The 24,670-nt window shown below is 41.6% G+C and overlaps 1 protein-coding gene across 1 annotated transcript; it reads right to left on the bottom strand.

The window, feature by feature from the left end:
* Positions 1-1,491: 1,491 nt before the first annotated feature.
* Positions 1,492-23,510, bottom strand: RBM5 (RNA binding motif protein 5). Its single transcript, XM_084839593.1, has 25 exons — positions 23,429-23,510; positions 22,506-22,576; positions 18,975-19,185; positions 18,426-18,587; positions 16,277-16,346; positions 15,742-15,815; positions 13,507-13,590; positions 11,305-11,365; positions 11,087-11,152; positions 10,069-10,229; positions 9,481-9,578; positions 9,067-9,154; positions 8,869-8,946; positions 8,656-8,728; positions 7,639-7,727; positions 7,100-7,178; positions 6,642-6,733; positions 5,916-6,077; positions 5,240-5,386; positions 5,089-5,160; positions 4,205-4,384; positions 3,767-3,841; positions 2,940-3,037; positions 2,707-2,836; positions 1,492-2,114 (listed from the first exon to the last, which is right to left on the bottom strand). Exons 2-25 carry the CDS (start codon positions 22,520-22,522, stop codon positions 1,989-1,991), a joined length of 2,493 nt encoding a protein of 830 aa, XP_084695719.1. The 5' UTR covers positions 22,523-22,576; positions 23,429-23,510; the 3' UTR covers positions 1,492-1,988.
* Positions 23,511-24,670: the final 1,160 nt, after the last annotated feature.

The following is a 24,670-nucleotide window of genomic DNA, read 5'->3' as shown; positions in this document are numbered from 1 at the left end:
GTGGATGGTGGTCAAATTATTCTGATGGTTTCACTCCCCCCTGCCATCCCCACAGAAATCAAGTCTAAAGCTCAGAGTATTAATTGGGCATTATGAACATGTTAGACTACCAACAGTTGCACTGCCTCCCAGCAGTTCTAAGTCCAATTAAAAGTGTTAGTTTTAAACATATAAAGCCCTTCATGGCTTGGGACTTCTGTATCTGAAGGCTTACCCCTGCCCATATGTACTTACCTGACCACAGATCATCCACTGAGGACATTTGAAATGTCTCCCAAGATATAGCAAGTGGCTATGAGAATAAAGGGTCTTTTCAGTAGTAGTTTTGCAGTCGCCTACTTTAAGGAGCAATCCTATGGCCCTTAGTCATTGCCTAAGGGGCCACAGCATTGCTTGGGTTGCCCTTTCCAGGGTTGGAGACAGCACTCTAGCCTTGGAAGGAGTTAGAGATCTGACACCCCCACCCCCCCTGCAACCAGCACATAAAGGGAAACCCTCACTGGCTGCTGAGGTAGGAAAAGTGAGCTGGGGGGGGTGCAGGGGGACAGACCAGAGAGGCCAGGATACAAGCTATCTGAGGCCTCTCCAGCCTACTTTCTTCCTACTCTGAAGCACCCCAGTTACACAGGCAACCAAGACTGTCTAGCAGAAAATGCAGGGTGGGAGGCAACGACCACCTTCACCACTCCTCCCACCCTGCACTGGATGGGAAGCCACCAAGTTCAGGGACTTCTGATCATCGAGGGCACAATTGATAGGACTGTACCCTTAGTGTCTTCATAGTGCTATGCAAGCATCTTTGTATTGTACCAGGTTTTTTGAACTTTGTATCATGCTATAGTTTAAGGATAGTTGTTTAGTTCTGTTAAAAAAAAATTTATTCCCCCCCCCCCCATCATTCCCACACTACATTAATCTCTTGATTTTTGTTAAAGTGATGTTTTAATTTTATTAGTTGTCTTATTTGCTGCTTAGGTTTTTCTTATTGTAATCATGATTGTTAAGTTGTAGACTTCTCAGATAAATTTATTGATCTGTTAAAAGAAGCATGTTTGTAGAGCAGGGGTGCAGAATCTCTTCCAGCTTGAGGGCCAAACTTAATAAAGTGAAGACATCTTGACAATACCAAGAAGGCAAGTTAAGACAGTAACAGCTAGGTTGTGTACTGTAAGTTTTAAGATGCTACAACTGACACCTAATGACATTTGGAGGTCACAACAATGGAGAAATATGTCACTTACCCCAAGATAAAATTTTAATTCTATCAACAGGATTCCTGGCCTTAGGAGTTTCTCTGGCAGTAGGCACAAATGTTTGCATATAAATAGGTAATACAGAGCCTTTCCTCAGCAATTCAAAGCAGGCCAGAAGGTAGAGGACCAAATCAGTTGTATCTACTTAAGATGGTCATCAAATCAAAGTTCGTTCAGGTACTTAGACTCAGTCATTCATTCTGCCCCCCAAACCCACTTTCCCCATGGAGAAACAACATTTGGTTTAGGCTTTATTTCTTTTTGAAAGAAGCCTGGACTGGCATCTAGAATCAAAATCTTCAAAAAATCTATACAAATACGTATCTTACAAAATGTACAGGAAAGTTTTGCCAAAACTGAGAAACAATACAAAGTCAGCAGATACAGCAGTGTCAAACCATATTAACACTTCCTCAACCGCTCCACAGGACAGGAGTGGCTTTTAGACTACACAAACCTCTGAACACAACACATTAATTTACACTATATACAAGTATGTATAAAGATGCAGCAACCCCTTTTTTATATAGTTATGGTTCTTCCAACATGATGCTGCGTTCTATGGTCCAACATGGGAACCACTGCACGCTGGAAGGAAAACCCGGAATAGAAGTGGTTAACCTCAAGCCATAACTAAAACACTACTGTGCCTCCAAGGCCATAAGAGTTTTAACAGTCAGTTTGGGAAAAGAGTGAAATGTTTCATGCCATTTATGATTCCAAGATGAAAGGAGCTTATTCCATTTCAGTGAATCGGGCAAACATAGCTTTCCGTACTGCATCTTTGTATGAGTCTGCTGTTGAGACACCGTAAGAACTTCCTTTTGCTCCTAGGCCAGCTCCCCTCATTCTCACTTGAGCCTGCGAAGAGAAACATTTTAGCAGTTTCAAAGCAGGAACATAAATATTGTCACTATAGCTGCATCTTGCACACATCAGGTCTCTGTATGACCAAGACCCCTAACATTATTTAAACTCTCCTCACTTCCCAGGTAAGGCATTTCCTAACTTATTCACTGAATGTGCATTTCTTTACAAAGTACTTGGAATTATAAATCATATTCCCATCAAGAAGCTTCAAAAAAATCAGAGCTTTGAGGGAACAAGTGAAATGCAGATCTCTTAACAGGTCTTGTTTCTATATGAACAGATATGAAAAAGTTTGTATGGCTCTAAAATTCACACATACTGCTTATCAGTGTGACAGCAAACAAACTCTTGCAGAAGATTCCTGCAGTCTGTAACAGAACACAATTCTACAAGTTCTCATGGGTGATTAAGAAAACCTCTATAGCACCAGCCTCCACAGGGACCAGTACAATCTTGGCAGTTGGTACCACCTAAGTCAGCAGTACCTCTTTGCTAATTAGAAATATTTTTTTTAGAAACCTGAAGTATTTACATGGACATAGAATACATTCTGTGCGCCAACATACAACTCATCCATGCTTACCTCAATGGGGGCTGTTATGCCTTGACATTTCCTTCCTAATCCTGAACCTTCCCTCCACCCCATGGCCTGAAGCATTTTGTTGCCAATATTGCTATGGTCAATGCCATCCTTAGTGGGCTGCTCGTAATTTCTACAGAAAAAAACAACATATAGTTAAGCTAAGGAAAATCTAGGGAATTTTGTTCTAACAGTACCTCCCTTTAATCTAATTGAAGCACCTCTCAAATACGTACACAGTGCCTGCATCAAACACTTTTTTCCGCTTTGGCTCTGGTGGCTCTGGTATCCCATACTTCTCACGTCTTTCAGCTGCTCTGTCTCTGTATTTCATCTGAAATTAGATAAATTCCATTTATTTTTTAAAATCCCTGTCTACCCCAACACATAATGTAGTGCGCTTCTGCCTCCAAGTAGCAAAACAAGGTGACAAAGGCTGGGTAAGGGGAAGGGATTCAAGTACTTTATCTAAACAGGAGAGCACCACATGCATATTGATCCCACCCTGTTGCTACTAGGGTGAATCATTTTCAGAAGACGTTGCCAAACGTTTCTGGTGCTCAGCAGCGCAAAAAGAAAGAAAGAAAGAAAGAAAGAAAGAAAGAAAGAAAGAAAGAGGCCCCAATAGGAAGTTCTGACCCAGACTGACACATCTAATCTGTAAGATGTATGCATGGCAATCAGCCATCAGCATTTGACTGAATTTGTTCATCTAAAATCTATATCCTACCACACTAGTAAACAAAACGTACATCTTGTATGTCTCCCAGGCAACTGCTAGTTAAGAGCCCAACTACAACTGGCTTTAAATGTCAAGCACCTATCCTCCACTTGAACTTGTTTCAGTTATTACAAATTTCAGCTCAAGGTTCTTTTTCCTTTGGTTGCTTTCCTCTTTGGGAGCCATTACACAACATTTCTGCAATTCAAGTTTCTCTTGGCGACCATAAGGACTAGTAATGTACATAAAAACCCAAACCTGGGCTTGTAACTCCTGGGATGTTATTGCTTGGGAGCTGAATGTGCTTCTCTATATTTATGGTCTTGTCATCATGCCACTAACCTCTCTCTCACGCATTTCCAAGGCTTCAAGTTCTTGCTCCGATAGTCTGGATCTCCTGTAGATGTCCATGTTTTGCTTTACAGAAAAAGGGTTTCACGATATAATCACAACTGATCACTGATTTAGGAAGCAAACAACTTTTATATCTTCTGGGATTAGGGGTACTTTACTGCCTATTTCTAAAGAGCCTCTACCCTTAAATCTCAAGTTATTTTTTTTACAAGTAATGAAACACTACTGAAAGCACAGAAGCTAACTGCTATTATTTTGTCTATGTGAGGTAGCGGGGGGGAAATCTCCACTTGAAAAACCCATTTAACTTTTTTTGCATGCTCTTTTGCCCTCAAAGCTAGGAGAACAAGTTCATCTTCAGTTATTTAGGTCACTACTGTAAAATTCTGCAACACTGGAGTTTAATTATCTGCAGCAGATGGTTACCTTATGCAGGTCAGAGAGCTGCTGGTGCCTGACTAGAGCTTCTTTATTTGGAAACTGTCTTCTACATAACAAACAGGCCAACTTTTTCCAGTCTGTCAACTTTTCTTCCTCATTCTCCAGTCTTTCCAAGAAATCCTCTTCATTATCACTGTCTCCACTATACGCGGCCACCAGTCCACGCTAGAAGAAAAGCAATGTCAAAAATGTGTAGTAAATACATTACTGACAAGTGACAACAGTTAAGTTCTATCACACTCAGAAATAGCAACTGATAGTGGATTAAGTTTGTGAGGGGCACTGTCAAGCCCCCTAACACTTCAAGTGTGGGTATAGGAAACCTCAGAGCACCACTATTACTCTGCCAAATCTGCCTGAAAAATGGCAGCCTATTAACCGGCAGACTGCTGAATACTTGTCAAGATTAGAACTCTTTGGGCAGAACACAAACTTTACCAAATATGATTGTATTTTGTTCTGAGAAAACAGATGCCCTTTAAAAAGTATCCCTCTAAAGATTCACAACCTAACATCCCAGTAAACATCAACTATCTTCAGAATGGCTGCCAAGTCTTTTTGCAACTCCAGAGATAAGAGGGCTCAAAAATGCTCCTTCCCATTTTCAGTACTTTTCTGACCCCAAGTTCTAGATGGTTTCACAAACTACACTAAGCCAAGTCAAGGTTTAAATGGAAAAAGAAGAGCCTCATTACTGAACTTGAACACAAGCTTGCAAAGAAATAATTTAGGCTCATTAAAAAAAGGCTTCATACCTTAGAAGCGAGTATTAACCGATATTTATTCCTCAAGGTTATGAATTTACAGTGGGCATGTTACCAAAGAACCGTGAAGAGCACATAGGTCAGTATAGGTTTCTATATACCTACTTTCAGTGGGTTATCATCATCACCATTCTTTATCACTTCTGTCATTATCTGCTGTCTCTCAGACAAGGTGCCCTAGGAATAGAAGAAACTCATGAGCCTGAAGACTACATCAATTCTGCATACCAAATGCTACCAGCCAATCACCCTGTACCTTTTTCTCAAACAGAGCAAAACCAGCATCTGCTGCTGCAGATTCTCTTCTTTCTTCCTCCCTTGCATTCAGAGGCTGGAAGCTATTCTTGAAGTTCTCCTTCTGTTTGTTTAAGCTCTTAGCCCAACGTTCCATGTCTTTAGCAATCTGAATGGGGAAATGACTTAATTCAGACAGTGTACATATTACAAAGCAAAATTTAACATGTGCACACAATACCACATCCCCCAACCCCTGGTCCATCTTCCAATTTCAGGTTATTTAAACATGACTTCATTATGTCAAATGAGACCTTATCAAACTAGTGTGAAAACACCTGTATTTGGAAATCATCACCAAAGCCAATTTTCAGTGTAAAGCTGGCCATTTAAAGGCTGGTTTATAATATCCAATGGTAGTGTCACAGAGTTAGTGATCTGCGCATATAGTGACACAATTCTGTTGTAAACACATAACCACACCATTCTAGAGCCCCCTTGCTTCTCTAATGTGTATTTTTATAATGGGAAACATTTTAAATTTACCCAGTATTGTTCATAAGACATGAAATTATCATTACCTGATGAAAAAAAGCACTCCTTATTTATTATTAATTAAATTTATATTCTGTCTTTCCACCAAAACTGGCGCCACGACCTTTGATCTTAGGAATAGAGGCTGTTATTTTAACTATCACCTGTTGGGCAGTTTTACTCTTGGGTTTCTCTTTCTTTTCTTTCCCTTCTTTGGTGGGAGGTGCATTACTTTGCTGATATGTTGTGCCCTCTGCCGCAGGCATATAGGTTTCTTTCTCACCATCCCAGTAAAGATACTGTTGTGTTACTGCATTGTAGTAGTACTGAAAAAAAATCAAAACCCCATATCCTTTTATATGCAACTTACATATAGAGAAAGCTACTGCTACTTTCAAACTAACAACAAAGCCGAGATAAAACTGTCTGGATTAAGCAAGTAATTTGAGATTATAATCCCTGCACTTAAGGAGTATATGGGTTCACTTCACATTACTAACTCCCTATGTAGTTTCCGTTTTTGTGGCAGGAATGGTCTCAAGACGGTGCGTGAGACAAATAAAGATGCCAAAGACCTACCGATCAAATCACCACACATGGCAAAATGCCGCAAGGCTATAAGCACATGCCAATACTGTAAATGAATTCTAAATCAAATCATAGGTCCATCTACCTCAGCATTCTCTGCTGAGTATTCTCTGCTGATTAGCGGCTGTCCAAGACCTGGGCAATGTTCTTCCTCAGATGCCATGAACTGGACTCTCCCAGTTGCTAATCCAGTATTGGACAGTGCTCCGCTTCTAAAAGGCGGCCTTTTAGACTCAGCACAGGGCCTTTACTACCCCAGGAATTTTTAGTTTATGAAAAGGAAGTGGGATAATTCTGTTTACCTGGGAATTCGGATCATAATAGAGCCCCGTCACAGGATCATAATAGAAACCTGATGATTCATCATATTGATATGTAGAAGTATCTGGAATGGCTGCAAATTGAAAGTGTGAGCTATTACTTGGTTGATTGAATTAAACCACCATTGTTTAGTAACAGTCAAGAAAACAAGTGATCACAGCTGTAGAGATAGCAAATTCCTTCTTTCCATCTAACAGCATTTCTGCCCTTTCATTCTGTTTCTCAAACTCCCCTCCCACCTCCAAATAATTAAAGTAGGTCTTTTGGATACATTCACTTCAGGAAAATGATGCAACAGAGATTAAAAGTTCATCCTATCCATAGGTTACTTTCTTCCTAGAATTGGCTACTGGTGATATGGAAGTAAAAGAATAAGCCAAGAACAACCGCTTTATATTCCTACACAATGACTCATCTAGTAGTAGTTAAGCTTCCTTACCGTATTTGGTGCCAGGGACTACACCAGTTGGAGAAGTTGATTGCACTTGGGCACTAGTACATGGCTGGGCTGCCTGTGTCTAGGGCAGAATTTAAGAAGTTACCAAAGTTATTCAAGAGCAACTTACAAGTTTTCTGCAATGTACTTTCATGCATGAGAATACACAATGAAGTATTTGTGTGTATATGTACAAAACAAGACACCTTACACAAACCTACACATCATCCTGAATGCAAGCCAATACATCTTAAGAACACTGGGTTTACATGTGTAAGACCCAAATTCAACATCTACTCAGCCACTAGCTGCTCCAGGCAATTCAATACCTCTTAGCCTAATGTACTGATACGGAGGTGATAGATAAGAATTGTATTTGGTAGGTAAGAGTTTATAAGAACTGTATATTGAGGAATGTTACCAAAATAAAAATGTATACAAGTGAAAGACTTTTGCGAAATCCTTTCAGATTGTTATGCTAACATACTAAAACTATGCACTAAGTCCAACTCCCTCTACAACAGAAGACAGTCTGTATTTACCGGAGGATCGGGTGAGTTGCTCTGTTGATTATATAACTGAGGACTCTGGGAAACAACAGCTGCTGTAGTAGCAGTTGTAACTGGAGCACCTGCCAACACACAGTTCATTAGAATTCCACAAAATAAATCTGAAAAACTAGCACTTTATTACTCTTAACTATACAAAGTACTGAAGTGCACCTCAGCTGCCCTGCACAGAGAACACCATCCGCAGAATATGTCTACTGATGTTCTAGTCAAATTCACAAACTAAACATTTCTGCCACTTTAATCTGCTGGCTATGAGAATTAGACATCAGATGACAGCCTACAGAACTGTCTTCTGGATTTTCTAGATTTGAGATGTTTAAACGGTTTAGCACTTTTAACCCCTAGAGGAAAAAAAATCTGTCAATAGCCCTTAATTATTTGCCACTCTACTGCATGCAGAAATCAAAGTTTGGTGATGGATGCAGATGGCTCTAAAGCCACACATGGCTCAACTAGAAATCTGCAGCCTCAAGTCTAGCCACAGAGCAAGTGTATTTCATACAAATCGGCCACAGGACCACAGAAATCACAGAATCATAGGGTTGGAAGGGGCCTATAAGACCATCAAGTCCAACCCTCTGCTCAGTGCAGGAAGCCTGATTCACGTGTAATTCATGTAATTTATGCACAGACCCTAAGGCCAAGTGGAACTGTGACAGCGGAGGAAGGCTTGAAACGGATGTATAAACTGTCAAGTTACTGCAAATTAAAATTGTTGTGTATGCCAGTCCTTATTCCTGCTGTCAACATTTATGGACTGAAAATATGATTGGGGTGGGGAGCAGAAGGCCCGAAGAAAGAGGACCTGGATTTGACCTATTTATTCCAAATAGCTAGCCATATTTTGGGATTTTGGACCTCTAGTGCACAATTTTGGTTCAACAAGTGGAGCAAGTACGAAGGCTCAAGTTAGTGAAAAGGAAAGCTGGAAATGGGATCATAGACAAGTAGAACTTTACCTCTGTCTAACAAAGAGGAAACTGTTACCTGATATTGTAGCTGTATCCGTGTCCAATGTTCCTGCTTGATTCTGGTAAAACTGCTGATAATCCTGTGAACACTATGCAAAAAATTAAAACAAGTTACCCTTGTGTGGTACGAAGTATAAACACAAAGGCCTAGATAAACAAACAGGAGGAGGTTCTTCTTCACTTTTATCTTTAGAGCCAAGCCGCAGTTTATAATACTATTCATATCTACCTGAGTGTACGGAGTATAGCCATCCTGTCCTAGTTGGAGGTAGTTGAAGTCAACTGCGCCACCTTCTCCACTCTGAGGCTATAAATAAATGTGGTTATAAATTAGACACAGCAAGGAGACTGGACAAATAGCTACTGAAATCACTGTTAGTGAGCTTGTCTTCTGCTAGCAATCTATTTTTAGAGATAGACCTCCTACCTGGGTGGATGACCACTGGGCTGCAGCAATGGCTGTACTAGCAACAGAGAAAGCACTGACACGATTGCCATCTGGGAGAAGCAAATCCCTGGAAACAAGAAAACAACTAAGCAGATTTCACAGGCAACTTTACTGGGTATTGCAGGAAGCTTCAAAATGCAATTACAAGGAACTTGCAGTATCTCATCTGTGGCCCACCAAGATATTGAAAGGTTACACCCCTTGAATCATTATTTCCCTCCTCTCTGGAAATCAACCTCAGATAGAAAAAGGACACTAATTCCTTTCATAACGCTCAATATTTAATACTAATAGTTGAGCAACAAAGCAGCAATATGAATGTCCAATTCTATGCCATTTGGAGAAGATTTGACAGACATCTTTAACATGAAAGTGTAGCAACTTATAACTCACTTCCTGGCACTCTTTGCAAAATCCACACCAATTGTTTTGCCATCTATTTTCAGAGGTGGCTGAAGACTTTGCAAAATCTGCAACAACTGAGAAGCATCCTAGAAAGAAAATAATAGTTGATAAAGGACAATGCTCAAGTTGAAAACCCAAACACTATTGTCGAGAAGGAATTATTTACAGCAATCATGTTTTAGAAAAACACAACACAAAACCTGACATGTGGTGTATACACCTTTCAAAGATAAGGTTTTGTTCTTTTACATATAGGGAAGTCATAGCCTAACACAATACCACTGACTGGTAAGATGTATGTTTCTCACCACATTTAAAAGGTGTTTGCTGGGAGCTTACATTCATTGATGCCCTGTCCTCTATTTAGTATTTTGTAGTCCATGTACATGTTACTTAAACGAGAAAATGCTCTAAAACGTGTTTAATTCTACCACCTCTCCAAAGCAAGGAAAGTGCAATGGTTAAGGTGTTCCACCTCTAACTGAACTGGAATGCTACTAGTGAGAGACAAGATTGCTATTTTTCCCTAAACATAGACCGAATCTGGTATCTAAGTGAAATTAAGTAGATCCTCACCATTGCTGAAGACAACTGTACAAAAGCAAAGCCTCTATTCTGCTGGGTCTGTTTGTCTTTAATCAGTCGAATGTTATTTACTGCCAGGGAAGCATATGGTGACAGAGCTGTCATGATTGATTCCACTACTGTGTGTGGAGCTATGTTTCTGAGAATAAGAGCTAGAGAAGGAAAAAGATGGTGTTACAACTTGCTTTATACATAATTTTATAACCAAACTATAGGTGTACATCAAACCAATTATACATCTTAATTTTTTTTAAAAAAACTGCTGTATTAATATGTATGTTTGGAAAAGATATGAGATACTTTGATATAACCCAGTTATGCATGTGTTTCATTCACTACCACAGTACTATATCTGATGTAGTTTTCAACCAATCACATGACTACATTTATCATTACAACCTTTTCTTGGTATACAAATGCCACCTATAAAGAAAGGAAGCCTTGCCTCTACATGTGAAGGATGGAAAGCTGGAAGTACTTCAATGAAAAGAAGAAAAGACTACAGGTTAGGACATGGCTGCATGAAAGGAGACACTAATGAGTGCAAAGTAAAGGAACCTGGGGATGTTGCTGACAGAAAGGAGAGCCACTCGTGAGGAAGAGTGGTGTGGATGGGAAGAGGAAAAAAAAAAGAGAGGAAGGTGTGCGCTCCAAGGAGTGATAGTAGCGATTTTTTTTTTAGAAAAGGACTACAGAGGAAAAGTTACTGCAGAACTCCAGCTGGAAAAATAGGGATGGAGTAAGACGCTCCTGCAACAGTAGTGAAGGCTAAGACAGTGTCCTTAGCTAGAAGAACGTCATACTTCCCATAAATTTCAAGTGCAGGAGTATGCTTCAGCAGCTTGGACTTCAATTTTTGTCCTGTACCTTTCTCTTCTGAAGAGAAAATGAAAGCACCCAAACAAATCCAATGGGGATTTCTGTATAACAGGAAGTGAACATATTCTTGGAACACACACCTTGGCCAACCAATCCCACAGTATAATGGAAGAGTTGAGATTTTACTCACTGTCACAGTAGTAGTCCACAGACTGAACAGCCTCTGGTCCTCCAGGTGGTACCTCCTGCTCTGAATCTTCATTGCAAAATAGGGGAAAATGAATTTAATTTCATGGTAAGCTTAAATTATTACATCAAGCTCTACCGTGCCAGAAAAGGAATCACATGCAGTTTATAATCATGAAAGAAAAGTATCTGTTTAATATAACTTATTCAAACAGAACTTACCAAATTTATCTGCTCCACAACGGAAGCATTTTAGTCGCCTCCTGAAGTTGTAAAGGCAGCACTAACAAACAAACAAACCCATTACATTTTAGATTAAACACCTGATCAAGCACACTGTAGGACACACCACATCTATTTCAATCATTTTAAAGTAAAGCATCTGTGATGCAGATGGTAGTTTCATGAGTTACTGTTCATAGTTGTTACTGTACAGATACTACTACATAAACACACTGCAGTAAGGCTGGTACACTCTTGAAGCCAGGAGAGTATACTTTGGCAGCCATCTTCTTAGGGGCCAGTTCATCTGCCTAGTCCATAGTGTCCAGGATAGCATGTGCACTACAAACTCACTCAATCATAACAACTAGGCACCTGGCCATCTTGTGGGGAGGCTTGCATTCTTGGTATTACCAATTATAGAGATTAAGCACTGTGCTATGCATATATTCCAGACCTGATTTGTCTAAGATCTACTCTGTTAAACACTGAGGGAAAACAGTAGGGCTGTGAACCACTTCGGCCAGGGGCCTGAACCCCAAGTCGAAGCAGGCTGCTTCAGGCCCCTTCCCAGGCGAAGTGGAGGGGGCATGAAGTGACCTGAAGCGGCTCGGGGGCTCTGAGAAGTACTTTGGAGCTTTGGCACCCCACCCCAGCCGCACCAGCGCCTCCAGCTCCTTACCTGAGCCATCACAGGAGTCACCGCCTCCAGCTCCTGAGCCCTGAACGCACACTGGCTCTTGCTGCAGGGAGTCGCCATTTTAAAAATGACAACTCCCTGCAACAAGAGCCAGAGCGCATCCAGGAGCTGGCGGCGGCGATGGTGGCGATGGTGGCGATAGCGGCGGCAGCCCAGGTACAGAACTGGGGAGTTGCATGGGAGCATCACCCCCCCCCCCCCGGCAGGATTTGGCCATCTGAATCCTGCTTCGGGTTCAGGGCCATGCGGATCCCACCCCGAAGCAAATCAGGCCCATCTTGGAAGCCCCAAAGCAGCTTCCAAGTCAGTTCGGAGGGTCCCTGCACAGCCCTAGAAAAAAGGCACATTGTATTCCAGTGACTATTAAGCTTAATCCAAAGCCCAATTCTGTGGAGTTCCTAAATTCATAAGTCTCAATAAATAGTAAATTCTTTAATATTAAAGCAAATCTTTCAGAGAGATACTCAAGGTAAATGTACTAATAGGTTCAAGGAGAGCTTCAGACGTTGACAGAATTAAGAGCTGCAATCCATGAATACTTAGCTATGATAAGCAGAGTATGAATTTGTCTACAAGTAAGGATTGACACTTTTGTCCGGTAGCACCCTTCTATATCACTTAATGCTTATCCCTGGGTTTAAACATCAAGACCCCTTGTTCTCTCACTGCTCATGCCCTTGTTCTGGCACCATGTGATGAAATTTAATTAAGAGTCAATGCAGATATAACATTCTCAAGTATTCCTGCCCCCCAATCTATATATTTAACTTCTGACATGTTTGGCTTATGGAAGATTGCAGAGGTTACTTCCCTGGCATCTAGTGATTTTTTCCTAATAGAGAATAGCCCCTTGCATTAGCTCTAAGTGGGACTAGATTGTGGATAGCTCTAATAGAGGCTAAGAAGAGATGCAGCATTACCTCAAGACAGTACTTCTTAGCAATTATTCGACTTTCAACCAACATGCTGTAGGTTTATTGAATGTGGAGTGAATACTGGTCCCTGTTTAAGAAGATCTATTAATATATTGTTTAACAAGATCTATTAATAGAGCTAGAGATCACATTGGACACAGCTGCCTGGACACTAGGTCGATAGCGTGGATGGTATCACTGGCTGGGGTAGTTCAACCAGAACAGGGAAGACGTAACATAAAAGCAACTTCCAGGCCACTTTCCAATTTTAATTGAGCCAGAAATTCCCATTATTTTAGAACACCATGCCACGTCTGTACAAAACTGATAATCATTTTTTTGCCATTCTACTGACCTATTTACTTCTTCCCAGCATTTCCTATGAACTACTTCTTGCTGAATTGTTTGTGCTTATTTGTGGTCGGGCTTATGATATTTTACTCACATTTTGTTACAGTACTGTCTTATCACTTGCTCTTACTAGAACTGAAACTGATGCAATATCCATTTCCGTAAGTATGGCTAACAACGATGGATCTACGCCAACAACAGCTAGGAGAAACGCTCTTTGCAGAAACACCGTATTACCTTGTTACAAAGCCAGTCTTCAAATTTCGGTCTGGGATTGCTGTAGTGCATCGCAATTTGTTTCCCTTGAATCAACAGTTTTTTCTGCAAAAAAAGCACATTTAGTTATTCCGGTATCACAGCAGATGTGTCCATTTTCCCAAGGCAGAGCACACTTCGGAGGATTCAGTGCTCATGAATTAAATGGACAACAAATGGGGAGAACGTAGAGAACCAACCACCGCCTCCTAAACTCTGCCCATCCAATCCTGCAGGAGGACACGGGCAGTAAGAAAATGGGATGTGCGGTAAAAGTAAACGGAATCAGGGAGTGTTGATCAAGCTGCCAAAACTAAGCGCTGGCATGGAACCAGGAAGCGTCTCAAAGGAGACCAAGTCCTAATGGCATAACAACACACTGCTTTTTAAAATATTGTTAAGTGACTGCTTCACTTCTTTCCCCAACACCCTAGAGTTTTAAAGCTTCAAAACATATGGACAACTTTCAGTTGCTTTCTTCATGATGTGCAGTTAATTCCTCTCAAGAGGACCCTGGTTACACATCTTGGAGTCTGAATTAAAGGTCATGAACTGAATACATGTTCAGTATAAATCTTTTTTTGACTAATTCATCAGTTCACATGAAAGCTTGCATAAGAAGTTTGTGTTCTTCAGACAGTAGCTTTCTCCAAACAACTAGTCTGCTACTGATGTTTCGCCAATAGGTTAACAGTTCATTTGCTTTCAGTGCCTTCAAAATTAGCATGACGTTACAAAAGGATTAGCTGCTTAAATCTATAAAAAGAAGCCAAGTTTCTGAACTTTAAACTTTATTGTTTCTTATATATGTAAAATCCCATAACCCCCCCTAACTTCTGCAAGTCCTTTATAGCTCTTCATTCAGAGAGATGCACCTTTAAGTATGTCCAGGGAATGTGTATGTTGAGGTAACATGGGCCAAACCTAAATATAGCTGAAAACGTACATTAGAATGGCTAGTTCTAATATAAAAGGCATTAAGAGCCTTAAAGGATCTGGCATATCTAGGGTGCAGATTTCATCCCTTATTGCTAGAGTAGGCAAATGAGGGGAAGGCTGAAGGGCCCAGAACAAACTGGGATATGCACAGAAACAAAAGATGTTGGCATATTTACAATATATCATGTTTGTCTGACAGTTAACAGCAACAGGGCCACTAGGGAGGCTCAACTACTTTTTCCCTAAAACTAGAGGATGTGTAGTTATTTTGGAGTGAATTTGAAATCGATTCAATAAAATGAAAACTAATATAAGCTTTGTATATATTAAAATTGTGATATCACAAGTTACTAGTAAGGTTAATTCAGGCACCCATTTGTATACCACCATTGCACGCTATAGGTATTATAAAATTCAGTTGATGCATGCAAGGATTAGCTACTCTTTCAGCTTATTTGCTGTGGTGGATGTCCATGATACGAAGTCCACAGAAAAACACAATGTTCTGTCATCCAGTAACGAAAAGCAGAGTGGTAAAATTCAGCACAAGATGCTTTTTCAGTCTTGTTTTCAAGCAAGTCTTGTTTTCTTTGCTCTTTATATTTTTTAATATCTCTGTTAGCTGCGTAAGTCTGGTTTTACAGCAATTCAGTAGGAGAGTAGTTTTGCGTTGACAAACTGATCAGATTTAACTCCAGAAGCATGCCAACGCATTGGAAATATGCAGAAAGGTAGTTCACTATATTTTACCTTATCCATTTTGTTCGTTACTTTATTCATCCCCATTCTATACAGTATTTTAGTTGCCTTTCAAAAGTTTACTTTCATCTGTTAAGTGATACTGAAAAGGCATATCTGTTACTAGAAAGTTGCAGCTGTTTCTACGATTAAGTTTTGGAGATTGTATCTTCACAGCTAGTGCTAACATACAGCACACATCCAGCATTATTGCAATGGTCAGAAAAGCCTGTTTGGTTGGACACTTAAAAGGAATTACTACAGAAATTATGATCAAAGACCAATCAGGTTAAATGCTATGTTATCACTATCAGGGATTAGGCTTACTTTATAAAAGGCAGCTTGGCAAAATCTACTGGTTTTTGTCTAAAACTATGCAATCTCGTTTTAAAAATTTTGATATATACAAAGCGTTTAATATTTAGGAAGTCACGGTTTTAGAACAAACCACTCCTTCAGCTTTCTTATTTATTCCTTTTTAAAAACTGTACAGACTTGTTCCATTTTCAGGAATTATCTAGACTTTGTGAGTGAAGCAACCTGATTGGCTTCCATCCAGCTGGTAGCATCTTGAAAGTGATAAAACTCCACGAAGGCGAAACCACGGCTTACACCTAGAGACAGCATTCAGATATAGACGGGATACTTGTGTTAGTCAGTTCCTTTAAAACAGGTGAATCTCTCTCCAACTGCTTCATTACTTCATGACAAAGCAGTTTTATAAATGCGACGTCAACTCTGAATTTGCTTCTCGTTTTGCCATGGCAAGGAAACCAAGCTGCCTTAACAGGGTACATTCCATCTGAATGAGATCCATGTTTAAAGATAACCATGCAATGGACTACTAAAATTTAAAAGTCAAATTTACAGTAGATGTTACTTACCGATCGATAACTTTTAATATCTAAAAAACTGAAGGCTTCTTCCACTATCTATAGCCTTCCAAAAGGCCAAATTCCTTACTCATGGCAAACCTTTCATTTTGCTTTGCACTTGCAGGCGAGGGGAGATTTGGAAAATGTTTTAGGCCTGGGGAAGAGGAAGGTAGTACCAAAAAATAGGTTAACACTCTCACCTGTCTTTCTCTTCATCAGCCTCACATCTGCAGGCCGAGGGCCTTCACAGGATTCAATGATCTCTCGAATCTGTATGCAAGTTTAATAAAAAATCATTAGCATTCAAAAGCTGAACGAACTCAGATAAGGGAAAACAGCAACTAACTGCCAAATGCTTACTTGGTGTTCATTTTAATACACTAGACCATTGCAAATGAAACAATTTTCCAAAATGTATTAATATCCAGCTTAAGATCAGCCATACATAAAAATGGGTAAGAGTGCTTTATAAATTTATAAATACAAATTTATTTTCCCAAGTAAATTAGAAATCTTTAAGAAGCCAGACACGTCATACAGTAGCCGAAGTTCAGAGGTGCTGACCTCTAGTCATGTTACAAGTTTATCACTCACACCTCCAAATCCTAAATGCATGAAGTCCTACCAATGTCAATGGATGTCACTTCTAAATAAGCATTTCCAAAGTGATGAATTATTATAAATATAAAGATATAAGACTCCACGGTTTGCTGCTTAGTACTGAAAAACCTTTGTGACAGTCAGCTTCCAAAATTTGAGATTTACAAATTGTGTGGCATTTTTAGACAACACAGCCATAAAAAGATACAATATTTCAGACAAGCAAAGGAATTTGTTCAAATCTATAGATATTGGCTTGTGGCAAATGTTAGTCCTACTTAGAGTAGACCCATTGAAATGAATGAGAATTAAGTTCGACTATTACCGGATACAACCCATTATTGTGATCCAAATTACAGAAGCCAAAACTTGCTCACTATAAAATCATTTTTTACATCTACAGCCATCATGTAAAAAATGCTATACTTCCAGGGAAAAAGCACAAAAGTGAAAATGAGACATTTAGCATAATTTTAAGCATTTTATTCTTTAATATACTTTCTTCCCAGAGCTCAATAGTTCACACTGTAAATCACTCAGGTACAGAAAAGCTTTTCCTTTACAAACCCAAGAATATGGTAACATTGGCCTAAACCAGCTTTCCCCAAGCTGGTGCCTTCCAATGTTTTGGATGACAACTTCCAGCATACCTGACCATTGGTGGCTGAAGTCCAAAACATCTAGAGGGCACAAAGTTGAGGGAGGCTGGTCTAAGCACAAGTACATCTTTTAGCAGATCAATGAACTACTGCTCAGAATAAAGGAAGTACTTGGAAAAGTCTTTGGTAATTAATTCTTTTAGAGTTTGCATACTGCAAACCAACTATATTAAAGCACAATGTTTAAACCACACAAACACTCATGAAAAGTTAATACAAAAACATATGAGCAATCATATGGAAATCAGTGTCAGGATTGATTCTGAGCATATGGAGAGAGTTGGCAGTTCAGATTCAGAAGGGGAACAGCAAGAACCGGGGGAGGCATCTTCCCCAGCCAGTTCAGATATGGTTAGGCATGCTTCTCAGAATGCTAGCACCCAGATGGCTGGGTCTGAAGCCCCCGCCCCCCTGGTGAGAATCCAGGAGGAGGAGGAGAGCACGGGGCATGACCTGAGGGATGCTAGACTACAGTGCAGAGCAAAGTAGGAAAAGTTAAGAGGTGGAGCTCAGACGGTCGAACTGGGTTGGTGAAGCGTGAGGGTCGACGTAGGGGAGCATCACGGGATGGGAGGGGTTTCCCTCCCTAAGTTATTCTAGCCAGCAAGTCCCTGTTCAAACTGCTAGCAACATTGTAGTTCCCATTTGGATTCCCTGCTGTTATTCCTTTGCAGCCTGAGAGTCTTTGGGGATTTGCATCTGTAATGAACCTGCTGATAGTGAATTAAAGACATGAGCCTGAAGCCTCTATTCTTGTGTGTGCGCGCATGATGAAGGTGGGGGCCAAGGGAACATGACAATCCATTTATAGGGGATTGTTATGAAAGGTACACAAAGGATTTAAGAAGGCAGCACTTCCACTCGGGAGGAGGGGGTTGCCAATTTCCTTCACTCACCCCTACAAAAACTAGCTCCAAATCAGCTTTCAAGAAGGGGGTGGGGGTGGAGATTGGCAACCAGTCGGGGTAGCAGGATAGTAGAACGAAGTGTTAAGAAAATCATTACTAAGAACTTTAAATGCCATACTGCTATTTAAGGAAGTACTTAATAATTATAATGCAATCTAAGTCAATACTAAAATATTACTTACATCATAGTCTGTAACGGTAATAGGGAGCCCACGCAACATGATAGTCTTGCTTTCTTTCTCATCATTAATGTCATTTCTATAGTCATGCTCTCCGTAGTCTCCATCAGAATGATACCCATCTTCTGATTTATCACTATTGCGCCGCTCACGTTCACGCTCCCTCTGTCAAGTGACCACACAAGCAAACAAACGATTTAGGACCACAACGTTACTATACAGCACTTTATCCATTACTTAAAAATCCCAGGACTCATGAAAATCATTCCATCCTTATTCAAACAATCCTAGTAATTTCTCAGCTACATTTTTTTTTCATTTCATGTGTAACTACTTTTTTGAGAAAAATGAGATTTGAAGATTATTCTCTATAGCTAGCTGGAATACATCCAACAAGAAGTTCTCAGCCATACAATCTCTATACACTAAGTACAGCTAGAAAGAGTACCGCTGACTAGTACAGGCTAAAAAGGGCAAAACCACTGATAATGTAACCAAGGTTTAAACTTGATGTTATTCAAAACTTTCCCAGCATACAGATCTCTCACTAACCTCAGGGCTGTCATAATCTCTGCCATCATAATCTCTGCCATCATAATCTCTGCCATCATAATCCCGGTAATCATCATATCTGTCACTTCTGCGTTCCTCACTAGATCTTTTATAGTCAGAATCCCGTCGTCGGCTTCTGGAGTCCCGGTCATCCCGATCATCTCGATCTATGATAGAACCATACCTTCCACTCCGTTCAGTTCTGCTCACACTGTACAAAGTGTTTAGAAAGAGAAACAGCTCAAAGGTTGCCATATTCATCAGTCAAGATCTTAACATGACACACAGGACTCCATAAAAAAATAGCAGCCTGGCATGGTACAAGGACATCAGAACTCAATTGGCAGGGTTTGCTACCTTTGGAGTACAGGACATTTTGCAAATGGTCCTCTCTTTTTCACAAAGCCCTGTCCACATCACATAGAATGCTGGCATTAAGACACAGGGCTGCTAAAGGAAATTTCAAGTCGTCATGGTACAACCTTGACTAAGCATCACTACACATATGACCTATGCAGAGGAGATTAACATAATTTTAAGATTTGCTTACCAGTGAGAATTACCTCTGGCTTAGAGAAATTTTGAAAGATTTTTTAAATAAAACTTTGCACCAGTGGTATTTAATGCTTTATAAATTAAAATTAATCTTATGATCTGACTCAAGTTAACTGCTTGCGCTGTGGAAGACCACTGTTTTGCATTGAACAAATCACAGGATATAAAATCCTGAGGGAAACCCTGCAAGTTCTTTTATAACAGCAATCCTAAATGCACTTATTAGGGAGTAAGCCCCATTGAATTCAGTGGGCCTTACTTCCAAGTAAACATGCACAGTACTGTGCTGTAAATTACTCAGTAAATTACTCTGTTGTGCGGACAATACAAATGTCAAAATGATTTATCAATGAATTGACAGCTGCAAAAATTTCAATAGCATTTTACTGGAAAAACAGTATTGCTCCTCCCCTTTCAGATTGGTTTTGTAACGTAAAATTTTATTTATTATGTACATGCATGTGAAAACCAAGTAGTTATTAGAAAATGGTTAACCTTTATAGTTTTCTGAAATGATAAATTTAAAGATAAAATATATCCTTATGTATGATTTACATTGGTAAAATAAATCTATTCATAGATGTAAATATTGTACATTCTTTTTCCTTCATTTAGCTTTTTTCAAGTAATTCTTATTTATGCTGTCTTTTCCTTTAAATAAATTCCTTATGTGATTATAAATATAGAAACACAAGCAAAAAATTGCACCTTATGGCCCAAATGCTTTATACGGGCAGTACCCAAGTCTGCCCACACGCCAGCAGGCCCCCCCGCTAACGCAACGCAAGTTAGCAGTTTAAAAAGCAACCAGAACCAAGTGGAAATACTACTTTCCAGAATGGGGAAGGTCAACAGAGCTTGCAGAAGGAAATGCCTTCGTGCTAACCTGTCTCAATTCGGAAACAAGCATTTCCTTGTTTCCGGGGTTGCTTTTTGAACCAGTACCTTTCTGTTGTGTGAGCGGTGGGTCTCACCTAGGGATGTCAGAGAATTCCGCCACGGATTCGGCCCCCTGAAATCTGTGGCGGAACGGCCTGCCACCCCCCCGCGGATCCCCCCCCCGGGACGAGACTTACCTGGGGTGGATGTTCCGGGTGGCGGCAGCGGCTGGTCTTCTGACCAGCCACCGCCGCCATTTACAGTCTGGAGGTGTTTTTCTTTTTTACAGGGATGTGATAGGCTACGTAAAGATTTACGTAGCCTATCATGGCTGGGTTAAAACGGCGAATCAAAAAGGGACGCAAATAGCGCCCCTTTATTTTCGCCATAATAGTCTACGTAAATATTTACGTAGACTAAGACTGCAAAAAATAAGGAACGCCGCAGCTGCCGCCATTTGTGTACGCAGTTTGTTTTTTTACGCAGAGCCCTCCGCGCCGGAAATCCGGCTGCGGGCGGCTCTGGCCTGGGCCTGGCCAGCTGCTCCGCGGAGCCGGCGCCGAGCACAGCCAGCCGTCGAGGATTCCGGGGGGGAGGAACGGATCGCCTCTCCCCCGTCGAGGATTCTGGGGGGAGGGACGGAACGCCTCCCCGCCCACCATAAACATAATCCGCGGAAAGGTGACTTTTGTACATCCCTAGTCTCACCTATGCAACAGATCAAGCAGTAGCAGCACTGGATACTGCCCTAACTACTTTTCGTTTATTTATGTGCATGTGTAGGGAAAGAACCACCATGAATGAATATCACCAAGACAACTTAATGTTTTAGTTCTCAGCTTTAGTGTATACAGTAGTTTCTCAAAGTGGATTCCTCTGTTACAGCTACTAAAGCATTTATTTTCTCCCCAATGAGCATAGACATATGCCCTACTCAGGCATTTGGTACCCATGGGTACAAAATGCATGAATGGGCCAGCAGCAATGTGTGTGGCTAGCCCCACCCCCTCATGTATCAGCAGTGTCCCCCTAGTGGCACGTGATCTGCTCAGTCTGAAGGGAGCTACTTCTCTGCACATATGGTTTCCTCCATGGAGATGGGAATCAGGGTACAGGGCTCCTGTCCCCATGGAGGAAAACCTACATGCACTGAATCAGTTGCCCTCAAATCACAAATGAGCTGGGGGATGCAGCCAGCATGCATGTCGTTAGGGGGATGGGGTTAGCCCCACATGTTCCTGCTGACACCTACAGGCATTCAGGAACGTATGCAGTGGCTGCTCCCAGGTTGTGGAACTCCCTGCCATTGGGGGTAAGTTGGCTTACTCTCTGCTGTCCTTCCACCTGCAGACAAAGATGTTTTAATTCAAACAGGTCTTTTGTATCTAAGAGGGTCTGCTGTGCTGACTGCTGTTCTTATTCTGTTATTGTGGTGTTTTTAATGTTTTTAAATTATTTTTTAATCAAGTTTTTATTTAGGGTTGCAAGCTACCCTGAGTGCCATTTTCTTGGTAGAAAGGCAGCATAAACATAAAATAAATACAATAAGGCCACAATCCTACAGCCGCTGGACAGCAACTAGATGACCATAGGATTATTCAGTTTTTGGGAACTGACCTCGGAGCCAGCGCTCCGAGGTTGGCTCCCAGAAAACCACCTCCATGCCCCCCCGTAAGAGGCGCAGTTCATCCCTGGCTCTGTGCTTGTAAGAGCAGCGCAAGTGGGGAAAGGGGGGTGTTCCTGGAGGTGGAGAGAGCGGAAGTGGTGTTACGATACTTCCTGTGCGCCGTCCTCACCACCACCACCACCACCACTCTGGCTAGACAGCCAAAATTGATTGTCTAGCCGCTGATGCAGGGCAGGTGGAGCACAGAGGAGAAGATCCCCTCTGCATTCCACCCGCCCTGCATTGGATAGTCGGTTGCCTCCGAGTTTGGAGGCAGCCAACTATCCCCACTGGATTGTGCCCTCCATCACAGATCAGGGATTTGCACTTCAGTATGCGAAGTGTTAACAGTGAACTACCTTGTGTTGATCTTATTCATCTCCAAAACTGTTGCCACCATTACGTATCACAAACGTTTCAGAACTACATACCGTTTGTCTGAACCCATAGCTTGCCTTCAATTCTTGATTGAACTGCCTCTATAGTAAACCAAGATGTCAATCTAAATGACAAGAAAGGTTTCCATCAATGCAGACATTAATAACCATTTAAAAGCCTACTGCAGAGATCTACATACTCCTAAGCAATGCTTACAAAACCCTCCTACGTAGAGTACCACTAAAGAATGCCTTTCAAACAGCATGCTTGCAACTCCAAATTACCTTCAGTACTTTACTCCTAATTCTACAGGAAAAAAAGCTTAGTCAAGCAATCACTGGAACAAGTTATGCGCATAACTGTATTAAGAGGCAACATATTCAGATACCTACAAAAAATCACCCTAAGGTACATATACATAAGCCATAGTAGCAACTCGGTAAGTTAATAGCTACATCAAAACTGTCTCGGGTAATGTAAACCTGGAGAATTCCCTGTGCAACGGGCAGGATATGAAAAACGGCAAGGCAGCCTCTCCTGGAGATTGCAGGAGACGACTTGACAGGGCGGCATTTAATGGCGGCTGACATCCGCAGCGTCGGGGGGGGGGGGGTACAAGAGTCCAGGGGCAACTGCGATAGCGGTCGTGATGGCAAATATGCGGATTCAGCCACAGCGAAAGGAAAGGCGGGGACGGGCAGACGTTCAAGAGACTCCCGACTAAGGCTCAAGCTTAACCTACCAAAAGATCGGCCAATGACGGGATCTGCAGAAAATGGACGGCTGACCCTCCCAAGCCATAGCCGGTGGATGACCTCCCCGCTCCCACCTAGTCTCGGTCGGAGGCTGCCGCAGCTGCATATATTACTAAACGTTAATTATTATTACTATATTGCTGAAGCTCAGGCACGGACTCTTTCCCTTCTTTGTAGTGAATACCTTTCTCCGCATCGCAAGCCTCAGATTCATTACTCACCGTGAAGGGGAAAGGGGAGAAGGACTATTCTGCCACCGTAGCAGCCGCAACAACAACCGCCACGGTTTCTCTCAAGCACCACAAAATGGCACCGAAGCAGAGCCCGCCGTCTTCTACCCACAATACCCAGCGCTCCGCCACTGCCTCCTGGAAACTTCCAGCAAGTAACGTGCACAAGTATCGTCCTGTAACGTCGCGCGGCATGCTGGGTAATGTAGTGTGTTGGATTTGAGCGCAGTCCCGGCCGCGGGATGGGGGGCCGTTGTAGGAGCGATTATATACGAAAACCATGACAAGTGTGAGGGTTCAGGGTTGTGGAGCTGCATTGTTTATCCGTGAACATAACACGGCAGACACCCTAGACCTCCTAAACTGTCTCCCTCTACCCCAGCAGTTCGTTTCTTTCTGCGGCAGCCATGAATCCTTTGTGTAAGTGCATGTCCGCTGGCTGCAGAGATCTTGCTGGGCGGACAACCATCTTGTGAGATATATATCGCTAACGATCACGGCCATTTCATAAAGCCGGCGAGCTCCACGGAAGAGCCTTATGGCTGTTGGCACATCGTTTTGTTTTTAAATAAAAGCGAAATTGCATTGAACCGGTTACCCCACCGATGACACAATTCGCATGCACGCTATATAAGAGCCCCTTTACGGAAATGGCATCTTCTGGAATCGAAAAAAGCAAACATTTGACTGAGAGACGCGGCTCCCTGAAAACGCTGCCACCGCAAGGCTGCAATTCTGTGCACCTTTACCTATGCTTCTTCAAAGCATGACGCTATGCTTTTTCGAACGGAGTAAAACATGCATGGGACTAGGCTGCAAAATACATCAACTGCGACTGCGTAGGGCTGAAACAGAGACCCCACCCCACCGATACCTAGGCTAGCCAAAGCGCTCGCCAGTCTCCTTGCAGACATGCGTGGATGAGGGCAGGGAGACCGAGGGAATAATGGCCTTGCTTCTTGTTTACTCACTGGAGAAAAGTTTATAAAATGGAAAGGGGTGCACTTGACATAAATAGGATAATGATGAAACAGTAGCACTCTCACACGATTTTGAACCTTCACAAAATGGCGCAGGGGGAGGGAGAGATAAGTGAGCGAGTTGCTCACAAGTGTCCCAGTATTTACTACTGCATATAGTGTCACAAATCCCACTCCACTTAGCACAAAATTACAGCAACAGGCTGAGGCAAATCCGTCTGGATGCTGTTCAGACTTCTAGCTAGCCAGCTAT

The sequence above is a fragment of the Heloderma suspectum genome, chromosome 2 (assembly GCF_057233095.1).
Source record: "Heloderma suspectum isolate Gila_16-S chromosome 2, 16-S_ref, whole genome shotgun sequence".
In the NCBI taxonomy this organism is placed as follows: Eukaryota; Metazoa; Chordata; class Lepidosauria; order Squamata; family Helodermatidae; genus Heloderma; species Heloderma suspectum.
This window is presented reverse-complemented; position numbering and strand designations above follow the sequence as displayed.